Source organism: Clinocottus analis, unplaced genomic scaffold, assembly GCF_023055335.1.
Source record: "Clinocottus analis isolate CAN_PGR_092001 unplaced genomic scaffold, fCliAna1.0.p SCAF_3, whole genome shotgun sequence".
Lineage (NCBI taxonomy): Eukaryota > Metazoa > Chordata > Actinopteri > Perciformes > Cottidae > Clinocottus > Clinocottus analis.
Genome location: NW_027176042.1, coordinates 18,740,220 through 18,755,425, shown reverse-complemented (window position 1 = coordinate 18,755,425; position 15,206 = coordinate 18,740,220). Strand labels below are relative to the sequence as shown.

At 43.6% G+C, this 15,206-nt stretch overlaps 1 protein-coding gene across 1 annotated transcript; it reads right to left on the bottom strand.

The window, feature by feature from the left end:
• Positions 1-331: 331 nt before the first annotated feature.
• On the bottom strand, positions 332-14,147 carry znfx1 (zinc finger, NFX1-type containing 1). The gene is made up of 17 exons (XM_068595211.1): positions 13,605-14,147; positions 13,103-13,325; positions 12,586-12,944; positions 12,293-12,472; positions 11,880-11,986; positions 10,556-10,794; positions 10,284-10,415; positions 9,942-10,090; positions 8,829-8,975; positions 8,613-8,730; positions 7,522-7,766; positions 6,885-7,024; positions 6,208-6,340; positions 5,428-5,595; positions 3,682-3,792; positions 3,444-3,539; positions 332-3,242 (listed from the first exon to the last, which is right to left on the bottom strand). Exons 1-17 carry the CDS (start codon positions 14,052-14,054, stop codon positions 798-800), a joined length of 5,442 nt encoding a protein of 1,813 aa, XP_068451312.1. The 5' UTR covers positions 14,055-14,147; the 3' UTR covers positions 332-797.
• Between the last annotated feature and the right edge of the window lie 1,059 nt (positions 14,148-15,206).

Genomic DNA, 15,206 nt, shown 5'->3' with positions numbered 1-15,206 from the left:
GTGTTGTAATGGTGAAGAGGATTTATTTTTATACTATATATATATATATATATATATGATCCTACAGAACAGCGACTCTATGAAAATGATGTTAATGTGCTGTGTCTACACATATAGAACAAGTTTACATGGTAATCATTTCAGCCTAATGCTGTCTGCCTATGAAGGCCCATATGAAAATGCAAACGTACATTGTAATTGCAATTATATTCGCAGAAACCTTCGATTGGTCGGCACTGCTCTCCCTGCTGGCATTCCTTACATTATGGCATGTGTGTGAAATTAAGACAAGAACGGACGAATAGATTCAAACATGTTTTATTCTGTTTGAGCAAGCTGTCAAAAAATGATCACCATCATGCGATTTATCTGCATGTTCTTTTACAGGGTTTTACTGCCACCTATTGTTCAACATGATAACTGTGACTTAAACAAGGCATCTTAAACAAATGCAGTTAAGCGATGTTTAAAACAAAACCACTACCCAGTATGTCTGAAGCAGGAAATGTTAAAAGTCATTAGAAAGTGGCATCAAAAACAATACACAGCAAAAGAGCACAAATAACTAGGGATGATAATATATAAAACACAAGAACTAAAAAGCCTGAATGGTGCCTGATCCCCTTTTGAAAAGCCTTCATAAAACTCAAAGTAAAATCTACAACTGCGATATATCGCCAACTTTAGTAGCAATCCGTCCTACATGAATTAAAGTGGTCGTAACAGTAAATTCATAACCAGTTGCCTCCAACAGACCAAGACTCTGAAGGCAACAATGGACGTCGCCAAGATGGCTTTCAGAAGTCAGGATCGAAGTTTTGAAGGTTGAAGGCGTCAGACCAAGCACCATGCTGTGATCCATCCATCTCTGAGGCGACTCGGTTGCCACTTGCCAGTCTGTGATTGGCTCCACCGATGGTAGCTTCGCAATCAGTGCAGCGTCGACTCTCGTTCGCCCCTCCGCACTCCGTTATGATGTAGACGTGGCCATTGGGACATTTGAACCAGTGTCCAGGCTGCATTTGCAGAGCAGAGACGATCATCTTCTTCTCCTCCTCATTGATCCCCAAGCCTGAGGGTGGAAGCTTCTTGTCGAGTTCCTTCATGGTTTCTTTCACCAAGTGTTGAGCTTCCTCTGTGAATTGGCCGGACTTTTTCAAAACCTCTGTTATTGTTTGTACCTCAGATTGTATTTTGGCACTTTGTCCTCTTATGTCTGCCATGTGGCAACGGGCGTGGAGCTCAGTCAGGAGGGTGATTCTCTGCAGCTCTCTCTGCAAATCAAAGGCCTGCTGTTCTGTGAACCTTTGCTGCGAGTAATTGAGCCAGCGCACAAACTCCTCGACATGCTCTTCTAATGTCAAGCTTTGAGTTGCCGACAGTTTTTTCTTTTGGATGCTCTTCAGCTTTGCCACTTTCATGAAGAAACCCATTTGGTTTTCCAGGATCAACAGGTCCTTTACGTGGAGATACCTTTGCAGTCGGGCATTGATTTTCACATATTCTATTTGGAAAAACATTTCAACGAGGGCACTGTTGTCCGCCCACTGTTTTTGAAGGCTCTTCCTGTGCTCTTCAATATTTGCCTCACATCCATTTATCTTGACCTTTACCATCTCAATCTCAGCAAGACAGCGGTTGATGTGAGATCCATAGCGTAGATTCTTGCGGATTGGAGTTTTACACTTGGGACATTCCTTCAGTTTGATGCCCACATCCTCTTCACTTGCCCGCTGGTTGGCATCCATCCCCATGTATTGGTCCATGGCTGTGTATTCAATGATGTGTCCGCAGTCCTCTAGCTGAATGAAGAAAGCCTCAGGCTCATCCTCGGTGCCGAAGAAAATCTCTGTGACCTCATCGCGATTACAAATGCGACATTTGCTTGGACATTTGTCGCCACACAGGCCTATGCACTGGTGGCCGCAATCCAGGGTCTTGGCGCAGGGCTGGTTGCATGGCAGACGATCGCACGGCTCATGGCAGAGCTTACTGCAGCTTTGGTGAGGGCACCGCCAAGCGCAGGGCTCGATGCACGGAGCACAGGGCAGCCCGCATGGCTTCGTGCACTTGCTGTGCACGCAGCAGTTCTCACATGGTCTCTCGCAGGGGGGGCAAATGCGAGTGCAGGGCTCCCGGCACATGTGAGAGCAAATCAGGAGACGATCACATTTGTGAAGACACGGGGAATGGAACCGTCCCTGAAAACACTTGCTACAGCTGCCAATGCAGGCATGGCCACATTTGAGCTGCTCCCCACAAGGGGTCCTACATTCAATCTCGTGTGTGCGTGTTTTGAAAAAGCATGCCTCTTGTTGACTGTGGCCACACTCTAGTTCTATGGTGACCTTCACATTGCACCGACTGGTGCATGGTTCTCCGCAAAAGGAAGCACATGGATGTCCACAGTGAAGCAGCTTCGTGCAAGGCTCCTGGCAAATTAATGTCTCCGGGTCCTTGTGGCAATGAGCCATCCCTGTGTGTCGACACCGGGGCATGTTCTTCTCAACCATCACTGTACATTTCTTTGGGCATTCTTTATAGCACTCACGTTTGCACCTGTGTCCCAGATCGCATACAATCTTCTGGCACGTCTTGATACACTGGTACTTCTTGTGCTCAGGGTCGTAGGGGTGGCAGGCACGTGTGCAAACGTGGCCACAATCTAACCGGAACTCGCAGGGCTTCATGCAGCCTCCCTCGGGGGCTTGTTTGAAATCGTCAGCATCAGCCGCTTTCACCTTTAGCTCCGGATGATTCTGACAGCACAGCGTCAGAGCTCTTCCAATCTGGTCCTTCTCCCTCAAGGTGTGGAAGATGTTGCTCCACAGTTTGACTTGGCCCAGCATTGCACTATTGCCAATACAGTAGAGGCCTTTCTTGGCACGAGACAAGGCGACACAGACGCGATTGGGAATGCTCAAAAAGCCAACTTTACCCTCCCGGTTGCTCCGGACCAGAGACAACAAAACAATGTCATTCTCTTCTCCTTGGTATTTGTCCACTACATGCACTTTGACCCCTGTGAACTTCTCGGCAGGCATGAGGTTACGCAGGCAGTAGAGCTGCCCGGTATAGGTTGTGAGGATGGTAATTTGCTCTGGTTTGTACCCCTGACAGATAAGATAGTGGCAAAGAGAGACTACAAACAAGGCTTCATGTTTGTTCTGATGGCTTTTCCCATCTTTGATATCTTCTTCTGGCTTGTTGTGCTCCACGAAGAATAGATTGGTATCAAGGCCCTGTAAAACAGCATTTAAAAAAATATGTTCTATGTTATTCTTTGATATTTACCACATACTTTTATCATAGTTTTAAAAATATTGACCAACAGTGACTCCAAAAAAATGGAATACTACACACACACAAGTAAATGGATATCTAGTGCTGAGAAAAAATAAAGCAGAGTAGAGACTCAGCAGGAAAGAAAATAAAATATGCACCTTGATGCTTTCGTAGTCCAACACAGACGGATGGTTTTCCAGCTCGGCGTAGATGTGTGGGGTCAGAAGACAGGCTATTTCTGGCCTCATACGATGCTGAAGAACAATCCAAAGCACAAATGCAGATTAAACTCACCATATCGATACAAAGGCATAGATGTGCCTAAGAAACATACATTCATACCAATTAATGCGTAATGATTTATATTTGGATATGAATGGAGGCAGAGACACAAACCTGGTAGTCGAGTCGGACATAAGGAAGTTCCATTTTCACCAGCCGCTCAAACATGGACACCTCCAGGTTGAAGTTCTTAGCGAGCTCATATACTGTGGCACTGGGGCGCAGCTGAAGGAAAAATCACAGCTTTACCATATGCTTTAAACTCTTCAGTTTTTATGAATTATGACAAAATATATATATTTTTTTTTCTGACTGAGAACATGTGTTCTTCTTATATCCTAATGAATAAATCGTGTTCCATCCAGTGGTGATTAAGACAATTTGGCAGGTTTATTGTCCTGTATTAGCATATTTAAAGCATAGAAGTGAAGAATCGAGGGATGACGTTCATGGCCACATGCCTATGGTGATCAGACCATTTACAGTTATGTAAATGCTCGTGAATACTTATTACACAGTTCCTAGACACAGGTGGAAGCAACCATCTTTAAAATAGTAAGCCTGGGAGGGATTAACAATATTCTGCTATGAGTTTCTGTTTAGGGTGGCTGGATGGGAATACAGAACGTATGCAAATGCACTCTAACTTTCTTTTCCTCTCCTGTCGAGTTACGACTGTGCAGAAAATGTGCGTTTGTGTGTGCAAACCTAATTTAGCTAGAGGACAGAGTGTGTTTGTGCATGTATGTGGGAGGGGTGCGGGGGCGGCACGACAAATTCTAGTATAAATGTGATGCATTGTGTTCAGCTCGACGCAACACCAAACCTGTGATTAATGAAGAGCACAACAATGCCAAAGCTTATTTTACTTGGAAAGTGTGATGTATCCACCTCCGTTACATGCACAGATTCAAGTTTGGTTTCTGTGAAAACAAAGCTCTGAACACTTGTAATATTATCTAAATACAATATATTATCAAATGGCTTTAGACCCATGAAATAATTGCGCCGTCAGAATATTTCATCTTGATTGCTTGGCTTACTTTTATTTCAATTTTTTTTTTTAACCACACCTGTACCAATTTAATTGTGCAGTAGATTAAATTGATAAATCAGAGACTTTAATATTAATTTTGCACATTAAATTGCACTTAATATAGAATGTGAAAGGAGCTTCGTGCACAGTAGTAAATAGCTTTTAAAATAATCAGATATACCTAAAAAATAAAAAAATAAAAAAAAATATTGATTTCCAATCCTGGGTTACAATAAATGCAATTTTCAAGTTAAACTCTATTTTGAACTCCATTCTTGTACTTGCTAAACGTTCACTACAACTGTACGGAAGTCCGGTTTGTTTGTGTATTTAAATGCCTGCATACATTCATGAATAAACATAGTACAATGAGCAAATATTAGGAAAAGAGCAGACAGAAGTTCCACAGCAAGAAGAGACCAGGACAGAATAGTGAGATGTGTGACAGAATTGTGTGTATCGCAGATTGCTAGACAGGCTGCCTGGCCATATGTCCTTGGCAGGCCTTAGACAAGTTGGTGTAATAGTCTACTGATGTCCAGCATATCACTCCTTACTCTTCTCCATCTTTTGTAATGGCCGGCATGGGACGTTAATGTTTGCCATTTCCCTCAAGGCAACATGCCCAAACATACTGACGACCACACAAAATCCCTCTGAACAGGTTGTCCTTTATATTTTATCCACGCATTTAAAAAAGGTAATTTCAGTCAGAAGAAGATGGCTTAATAAAATACACCAGTGCACAAATTGCCCTGCAAGAGTTTAATGGAAGGACACAGAGTTTAGGAATCACTGCCCCATTTTTCGGTGTGGCTTCGTACCTGCTGGTGGTCTCCGATGAGGATGAGGTGCTGGCATGCTTTGCTCAGTGTCGTGATGATGTGAGCCTCGAGAACCTCTGCGGCCTCTTCCACGATCACCAGACGTGGAGCCACTTTCTGCAGAACACTGCGGAACTTGGCCGCCCCGGTTGTTGTCATGCCAATAACCTGATGGATGTACATTAAATATGAAGCTACAGCCAGCAGCCAATAAATGTATCCCAGCACAAACACAGGGAACAGGAGGGAATGGCTAATTTGGCTTCCCCCAAAAAGACAGCAAAATCGGCCTAAAGCTTGCTAATTAACGCACGGTGTGTTGTTTGTTTAATCAGCACAAAAACTCAAGTGTAGAAGTGGCAGGTTGCAGTTTTATGGAGGGTTCTGCTTCGCAGTATTTTTTTGGACAGGCGCAGTAGTCTCCCCTGGCTCGCTGGCATCCTCGCCTTAGTATCATTAATACCATCGTTCATAGTGATCCACAGAGGCCGCACTGAAATGTTTCTGCTGCCGTCTACAAGTTTGAGCATTGCGAGCAGTATACCCCAGTCTCGACTTATACATATATTGAATATGTTTAGAGAGCATCCTTTAGGAAAAAAAGAACATAATATTGAGTAGAAGTAAAGCAATATGCTTCATTATCCTCTCAGCATATTCAGTTGAAGACTACATAAAGCTGATAACCCATGAATTCAAGAAGATTTTTTACTTGAACCTGAAGTAAAATTACAAGTTTAAGTCATTCTATACTATACATCACTGCACTTATTACTGTACCGTGGCCTTTGAGAGGAGACAGAGGTGCTCGTGACGTTTTACATCAGCCATTCGGTCCACTGCATTTTGATAGGCCTCTTCAGACTGTTGGATTATAGTGCGAAGTTCTACTCTGTAGCGTGCCACCCACAACCTGCAGACATAACGGCAAAACATTGTGACAATTGGCGAGCTGGCGCCGAGTATACTGTTAGATTGTGAGAGAATAATGAGTATTCCAGCTTCCAAAGTAAAAGATTCATGAATAAATGGTGCTGTGGTACTTGTTACTAGTAGTTAAACAATTACAGTAAGATATATCAGTCTTGGAAGGAAATTGCTCTATTTGTCAGTTTAAATACCAATTACGACTATGTAAACAAGACTCCTTATAGCCCGTTACGTAGTTATGTCTTTGCTCTCGGAGGTGAGAAGATCTTCTGGGAGACATTTTCCTGGTGATTAGTTGACTTAATTATACACACTGGGAATAGACTACTTCTACCAGACTGAGGTTGCTTGGGGGAAGAGAGGAAGCAAGGCATAGAAAGGAAGATGTATTAAGAGGGAGGATGGAAATGTAAAAGATGTACTAGGAGAAGTGAGGGAAAGTAAATAGGTTGCAAAGATTAAAAAAAAAAAAAGGCACATTGTTTGCAGACACAGGAGAGAAAAGCGAAACAAAGATGCAGACATACCGATAGAGTCTCCATCTGTCTCGCTGGCTAAGGGTCCAAATATCCAAGATAACACCTTCCTCTGTTGCAGTCATGGCCGAGGTATTTGCCAGCTCTCTCCTGATTCGGTTCTTCAACTTTCTCTTCTGGGATCTTTGTATCTGCAGAGGTCAGAGCAAGGTTAGCTTTGCACTTAATAACCTCAATTTAAACATATACAACAAAGTGTGTGTGTGTGTGTGTATATATATATATATATATATATATATATATATATATATAAACATTTTGTTACTCCTTAATTGAATTAAGTCAATCAAAATGAAGTATGAGATCAAACAGTTTGAGACTTAGTGAAAAAGAAATGGATCTGTGGTGGAGGAATGCACTCAGACTTCAAGGACACGCACACACAAAGTGTATTTGTAAGAAATATTAAATGTAAAACAACAGGGCAGGTACAGTGCAGCACCTGATACAGGTCCATTGGACAGCTTTAAGATATACTAATGCACCATGTGTACTCCTTTTTCAACCAGTCTGCTCTAAATAAATGTATTCATAATCAAATTGTCTGATTAAATAGGGATTGCAAAAATACTGATGAAATGTTAAATCCATTACTATCTCCACAGGAAAAGTCTCCTCTTAATTTTACCTCCCATCCTCCTCCCTCGCTCTGCTCAGCCTGTACGTCGTCTGTGTCCAGGTTCATAGCCAGCATCAGTTCCTCTAATTCTCTTGCAGCCTCCTCTATGTTTCCGTTCTTTTTGCCATCTCTGCCACCTCTGGGATCACTGCCGTCTTCAATGAATCGCTCTTCCTGCATCAGATCCGCTTCCTCTGCGATTTCAATGAAGTCGTCCTCGTCATCCAGCTCCGGCGGTTCCTCTTCTTCTACATCTAACACATTGGAGTAAGAATCAGTGCGACGCTGGTTTCATTCACCAGTACAATGAATAGGTGGCATTTTAGTTGGAATGGTGCAAGTTCGTGATTTCCAGAAACCGGTCCACTGAACTTGGTTATGGGTCATTTATTATTCTTAAACTACAAAATTCAGCTGGAGCCCTTTAGGGCGGAGAATTGGAAGATAACGTTGTTACTTTTGAAACTCTCGAGTGTTCATGTCAGCTGGCTTGGAGACTGCTGACATGGAGCCGCTCAGGTTATCTGGCCGAGTGGTTGGTATTCAAACAAAATGCTTTGGACAGAGTGGACCGAGATGCTGCCTGAATCAGTGTCTTAATAACTTAGGCATCTGGCACTGATCGCGTCTATTTACTTTGAAGAAGATGGACAGTTACCGAGAGAGCTTTTAATTATATTTACCAAAAACACTTTTTTTTTCTCAAAACAGTTAAGTGAAAATCCATGTGTAGTGCTTTATCAGCCATTTATATCTGTAATGGTTGAGTGGAACAGGAAAGGAAAAGGTAATGACAGTACAGGTCTTACGTGTCTTATGGTTGACCACTTCTTTGACGTCAATATTTAATTATTAATAATACTACTAATAATTTGATGCTTTTAACTGGTCGGTCCATTACTTTTTCACTTTATGTTAAACATCTAATGTATCTGTGTAAATGAGACCAGTGCTGTCCTGGGTTTCACTAGTTTGAAGGAAAAACATGTGGGGGGAGGAGGGATCACACAACACAAAACAAAGTTTTTCTTCAGAAAAAGCAACCGTGAGGTATTCTTCGATCGGCTTCGGCGGAGAGCCAAATACATGAGGAGCCTTACCGTCATGTCTATTTGCATTCTCTGTCTCCCTCTGCAGGAAAACGGTGGAACCAAAACCCAACCAGTCCATTATCAGACTGGACTTCTTCTCGCCGAAGATCCGAAAACCATCCCCGGTCTACAAATGAAATCATGAACAGGAACTGATGAGTCTTCATCTATACCGCCTTTCTCGGCTTACTCACGCCCATTCAATGTTTGTTTTTATTCCCTCACAGGTGGTGGCTGCTGCAGACTTTCCCAGTGTCGGTCTGAGATGGCTCTCTGTAAGTAGCTTTCCCGCAGGATGCCTTTCAGAGAACACTCCAGCTTCACACTCTGAAACTGGATCCCCCTCTCCTCCTCACACAGCTGCCTGTAAAGCTGATTAACATGTTATGAAGACAGTGATTAGGCGGCCGCGTCGCAAAAGAATGAGACAAACTAATTATGTTGGGCGGCCTTGCGTGTTCTGTAATGTGTGTGAGTTTTTTTTGTTCTCACGCCACTCTCTCCACCTGCTTTCTGGAGCACTTAAAATCAATGACTCAGGAGGATCAAAGTGTGGCAGAGGCACACAGGTTGGCAAAAGAGTTTTTGGAGACTTGTTGGTCAGTGAATGTTTTGCCCCAGCATGAGTTAAGAGTGTCGAGTTGCGTTGCTTTAATTTGGGGGATCGGAAGTTCAGTTATTGGGTTTTTGTTTAGTAGAGAGTAGAGATTACTCTTTGGGTAGTTTGGAGAGATATGCCTTTGAAGACTGTAAAATGCCCTCCATGTTTCAAAAGGTTTTCTGAGATGCTGCGTTTGAATATGAAAACAGGGTATTTTCCAAAGCCAAGTTTTGGGGAATGTGGAAGAGATATACAAATAGAAAAAGACAAGTGTCGTAAAAGAAACACCTAAATGTGTATTGTGGATGTTTTCTTTAGTCTGAAAGTGGACATGTGAAGAAAAGAAAAAGCCCCAAATTGCCCATTACATAAAAAGACTGTTTTTGCTCCCCCTAAACTGAGAGCATGGCTACTTTTCTTAACAAAAAAGCTTACGTTTTTTCTCCTAGTAACAGGTCTTTGCATCCTTATGTTTGTCTCCATTCGTGCCTTTGTCCGTTTAGAGAATCAACAACACTAACATGCTGCAACTTATCGAGCTGAAGTTAGAAGAATTTGAATGCAAGACAACAAAAAAAAATGAGGCACAACATGATTAACTTCAGACTTGTTTGGAATTATTGAAACACATATCCCTTCATATAGTCTCACCAAGTTGGTATACATGAGAGAAAGTAGTGTGGAGCAACGTGAAACAACAAGTTCACACCACCGGTGAGGCAGCATAAGCAGCTCACCTGATTGTATGCACGTTGCAAGTCAGACGGCAGCGTACGCTTGAAGACAGGTGAGTGCATCAGCTCCCGGAGATTGAATTGCTTCAGGACCTCACTGTTGCTGCGCCCTCCTACTCTCACTATTCCATTTGGCAGAAACTTATGAATACCTTGGAAGCAGAGGAAAAACAAAAAAGCGTATCAGTCTAACGTTGCCCAGTCAAGGTCAGTTTGTGAAATTAAATAATCAAATACAACTTGAAGAGGGAGGCGCTTAAGCAAAGATTTCAGCATGCATACAAATAATCCCAAATCCCTCAAAACATGTAAACTCCATCTGATTGTATCGGCGTCACCGCTCACCCTCCAGGAACTGATCCAGGGCATGGTTAGTGTAACACACTACCAGCATTGGAGCCTTGTCACGTTCAGCTCGCCAAAGCGCCTGATTGGTCAACAGAGCCTGAGCAATCTTGAGGCCAACGTAGGTTTTTCCTGCGAAAAATGGAACATGCCCGATTTTTGTGCATTAGTGGATTTGTCATTTTACAAAATGTGTGAAAATACATTTCACACTTTCGTCATTTACATCTCAATGAAGTCATCCTCGCAACAATGTCTTTTCAATGTCTCACCCGTGCCAGGAGGTCCCTGTATGATGGTCAGCTCTTTTGTGAGAGCCAGCTGGAAGGCTCTCATCTGAGACTCATCCAGCCCCAGCTCCTCCTTTTTCGGCCAGGCCCGTGCATCCAGGCTGGGAAAGGGCTGTATATTGTGCTCATGGTCAGGGTGAGCAACAAATGACAGGTCATAATCATCGCTTATTTGCAGATAAGCTGGGGGTTGCACATCTGGGTTGCACTCCACGATGTACCTGGACACATTACGAATAGGAAGATTACTTTTAGCCGACGCCATCTGTGTGAAAAGATGTAGAAACGGTCTCATTGATTAGACACTTGTCTTTCTCCAACGAACAATTACAAAACGTTGAGTAAAACTGCGCTGCAATAAACGGCATGAAGCTCGATCGTTATCATTAAAGGGAGCCGATGCAAGTCTTCCTTAACAGCAGCCACAGGTGACATACAGGTTAATGATGAATGTTAAAAACATATTGGTGCTGCAGTATAACAGTAACACCAGTGGAGAAGAATCATAAAGCAATTAGACTGACTTAATGTGAATCACTGTAGGTAATGGAAAAAGATTTTGACGCTCCATTTTTTTTGTCCAAATACTTTTTATCATTCTCACTGAAGCGTGCTTTGGTTGAATGCAGGCGAATAGTCGGTTGAAGAGCAAAAGAGGCAGAACGCATTGACCGATATGCAATTTCAGAACCCACTGGTTATCATCTGACAATGAATGAGCTTTTTATTGGTTTAAAGTCAGCTTTTAAACTGTCTACTTCGAAAACGATTCAGTCACAAGCGCCGTCTCCACTCCAACTCCAGTCTTGCGTCTGAAGTTGCAATGAGTTACAATGAGCAACTCGCAGCAAAGGAAGTCTCAGCCCGGATATCGGCTGGACGCACCAGAACCCCCAAGAAATATCCCCCCTGCCCTCCGAGGTTTCTCCATCGCCGGACTGATAGCCGATGGGTTCCGAGATGGATTAATATTAGTTGCACATCATAAGCTAGTAGTCGTACTAGACAAAGTAAGGCTTTAACTGCCATCTACAACACAGATGGTCAACAGAGTGTATCATATATTGTACATTATTTTGTAGTAACAATGGAGGCACTGGGAGTTGGCAATGTAATTAACTTGAACAAATGAAAGTGTGGTTCCTGAACTCCCTTTGTACAGTACTGCCCCCTCACTTCCTTTTGAAAAATTAACTTTGAACTTGTTTTTGAAGTGTTATATTAAAACTATGACCTTGACGGTAGAATGTAAAACTTCTCCTTAACGTTAACTTAACAAAAAACACACACATACACACACTCCTACCTCTGAAAGGGTAGGTTGTCCTCCTCCTGCTCCTTTAGACCCTCTAGAACATAGCGATAAGCCTCAAAGTAGGCAGTAGTCTCAATCATCATGAACAATTGATCATTCTGAGAGAAAAAAATAAGTTTAGTTTTTGTTCTATTAGTTCCATATAAAAGGCATAATTCCTCCCACCCTGCACCTATCCTGCATGTCAGGAAGTTAACAGCCTTGGTGAGTTGTTGATTCACCTCGTTTTGGACGCTGCAAGTTTGTGCTGCTATACAGTTGTACTTGGAGGCATTTTCAATATCTTTTTAACCCCATGCATATCAGCTATATGTATTGATTAATTTGGTAGATAAAGTGTCTTAAATCAGACCGTAACTGCATTAACCGTAACATGCATTCGGCTCAAGCACTTTACTGCCCACCTCAAATCTGGCCAACTTGCTTCTGCTCTCTTCGGTAAAAGCAATCTGGACCAATCCCTTCTGTAAAGTTTTGGGATCCCGATCTGACACTGTTGCAAACAGGAAGGTCTCAAAATTATCACACGACAAGCAGACCAGGGAACCATAGATCAGCCTCTTGGAGTTCTGCCAGCGCACAAACTGTGGGATAGAGGAGGAAAGATGAATATGCGCGTCGATACATGCATTTTCATAAGCCCAACAGCACTGAATCTCAATATGTTCTTGATTGGGTCAAATGTCATACAACCAACCTTGAGTGGCTGAATGTCAAACTGGACTATGTAGGCAATGCCAGTAGGCGTGCACCTGGGCACCACCAGTTTTGTGTCAATATAGATTCTGATGTCATCAAATTGCTTCTTCTTCAGAGGATTAACACCCCCTCCTGCCTTGTCCATTTGGCTCCGAAGCAGTTCCTGGATCCCCTCACGGAGTGGCCGCACAAAGTCTTCTCTCAGCAGCCGGAAGTGCGTGTCGAGGTAGAGGTGGGTGTTCGTGTAGCGCTTAGAGGTGAGGTTGGGTCGAAGGAAGGGCCTCTGCTCCTGCTGGAACTCCTCAGCCGTTGGGTATATGGGTATGGTCCGGAAATCTTCACCTGCCATTTCTTCACCTGGGTTAGAAACATTGAGTTTCTCACATGAATAGGACATTGAGTGGTTAAATCAAAAGATGGTCTGCGGTGTATGCTTGAGAGCAGGGTATCAAAACATTTACATAGCAGCCTTTGTACTAAACAGATCTACAAGAGGCCCTTATCTGGGCTTTCACCTCCGGTGGGCAGAAGGGCATACGTGTCCTTGTCTGAGCGCAGGGTTCCCTCCCTGGATCGCTCCTCGAGGTGCTTGATCAGGCCCTCGAGATTCTCCACACTCTCCTCCGTTTGAGGCTGGATGTCCACCCCGGAAGCCCTCAGGTGGTTGATGGAGGTTTTAAGCAGTGTCAGTAGCAGACTTGCAGCCTGGGTTGAGCTGGCAGGGAAGGTGCTCAGGACCTAATGAGCAGAATATTGAGGATGGTTAGTACAAGTATGTTTAACTTCAGGTAACACAATTACTAATTTAACACTTGTAAACAGGCAAAAACAAGGCACACAATATATTCTGTGAAAATTGTTGGTTGGACTTTGTTTGCGTCCTTCATTGAAGGCAGTTCTTCGGAGTCTATTTAATGCAAACTCACACTCAGCGAATGTTTTTCATGTATTACAATTTATCCTTCAGCTGAATTAACCGACCAATTGGTTATTCCATTCATTCTTTCCACCATTTACCTCAGACAGAATAGTCAAGATGTGTTGCAGGTGGCGAGGGTAGTCTGCCCTGCGGACGGGGTTGAACTCTGACCCCATGCCCACCAGATAGTGGGGCAGGACGGTGCGGAAGAACCCTGAGTCTTTTATAATGCCAGCCAGGTGCTGCAGGGTGCACCTGTCTGCCTGAGATTTGAAGGCTTTACTCAGCACCAGGCAGAGGAGTTCGATAAGGTCCTGCCTCATTTCTGTCCCATGCAGGAGCTCTTTCAGGGCAGGGTTAGCGGACAGGGTGATGGCCACTAAAGATGGATCTTTTTCAGAGAGTTCCTTCAGTGTAGTATAGCCCAGACCTCGACCCTGTGGTGCCTGACGTCTCCCTGTAGAATTTGATCTGCCTTCATTCCAATCTTGTCTGTCACCAACACCATCTCTTTTCTCATGCCAACTTCTTCCTCTCCTTTCACCCATCCCCCTAAATGTTCCTCTGCCTGCTGCACCCTCTCCTCTTCTCCATCTGCCTGCCAATGCACCATCTCCTCCTCTTCCTGCTGCTGTGGCTCCTCCTCCTCTTCCTCCTCCTCTTCCTCCTCCCCTTCCTCCTACTCCGCCTCTTCCTCCTCCCCTTCCTGCTACATCTTCTCCTCTTCTCCATCTGCCTGCCTCTGCACCCTCTCCTCCTCTTCCTGTTGCTGTGGCTCCTCCTCCTCCTCCCCTGCCTGCTGTGCCTTCTTCTCTTCGTCTGTTTGCTGCTCCTCCTGCTGTTGCTCCTCCTCCTCCACCACCGTTTTCTCCCCTGCCTGTTGCTCCTCCTCCTCGTCCACCATCACCGTTTCCTCCCCTACTTGTTGCTCCTCCTCCTCCTCCTCCTCCTCCTCCTCCTCCTCTGCCTGCTATATTTTGACCAGTATTAGCACCTGGGGGAGAAAAGAAAGCACTAAGATACTTACACCTCGAAAATTAGAGTTTAACTTGAGTGCATCTATTGGAGCCTACAGTTACCATTTTTCGGTCCTCACCTACCAGTTATTAAATTCGGCCTTTCCATGGTTGCTGAAATTTAGGTCGGCAACACTGATGATTTCTGTGTGGCAAGAAATTGAGTGAACGTAAATACAACACATGTGTGCATAAAAACCTAGTGGAAAAAGTCATAATAGAAGGACTCGCTGCTAACGGTGTTAACAATGCTAACATTAATAACAGTGCTAACAGTAGTAACAGTGCTAATAGTGCTAACAGTAGTAACAACAGTAGTAACAGGGAGAAGTTGCTATGACTCAGCCCCTGTGAGGGAGCGAGTAGGACACGCTTACATGCACGTACATGCACCAAGTAGGTGTGCCTGGCACGACTATGACATGACAACATGCAGCACATCCAGAGGGAGGACAATCCACTTTTTACAGAGCAAATAGTAATTTGCTGCTACATTAATCCTCTGGATGTCAAATAGTTCTCCTACAAGACGCATTAAGGCCACAGAGTGCCAAACTCCTGCATTTTAGTTGTACTTCTAAATGATCTATATTTTGTATGAATTATCAGAATACATAAAGTAACAAGCTGTCAAATGAATAAGGTACAAAGTAGGAATTGCCTCTATAATGTAAAGGGGAAGTA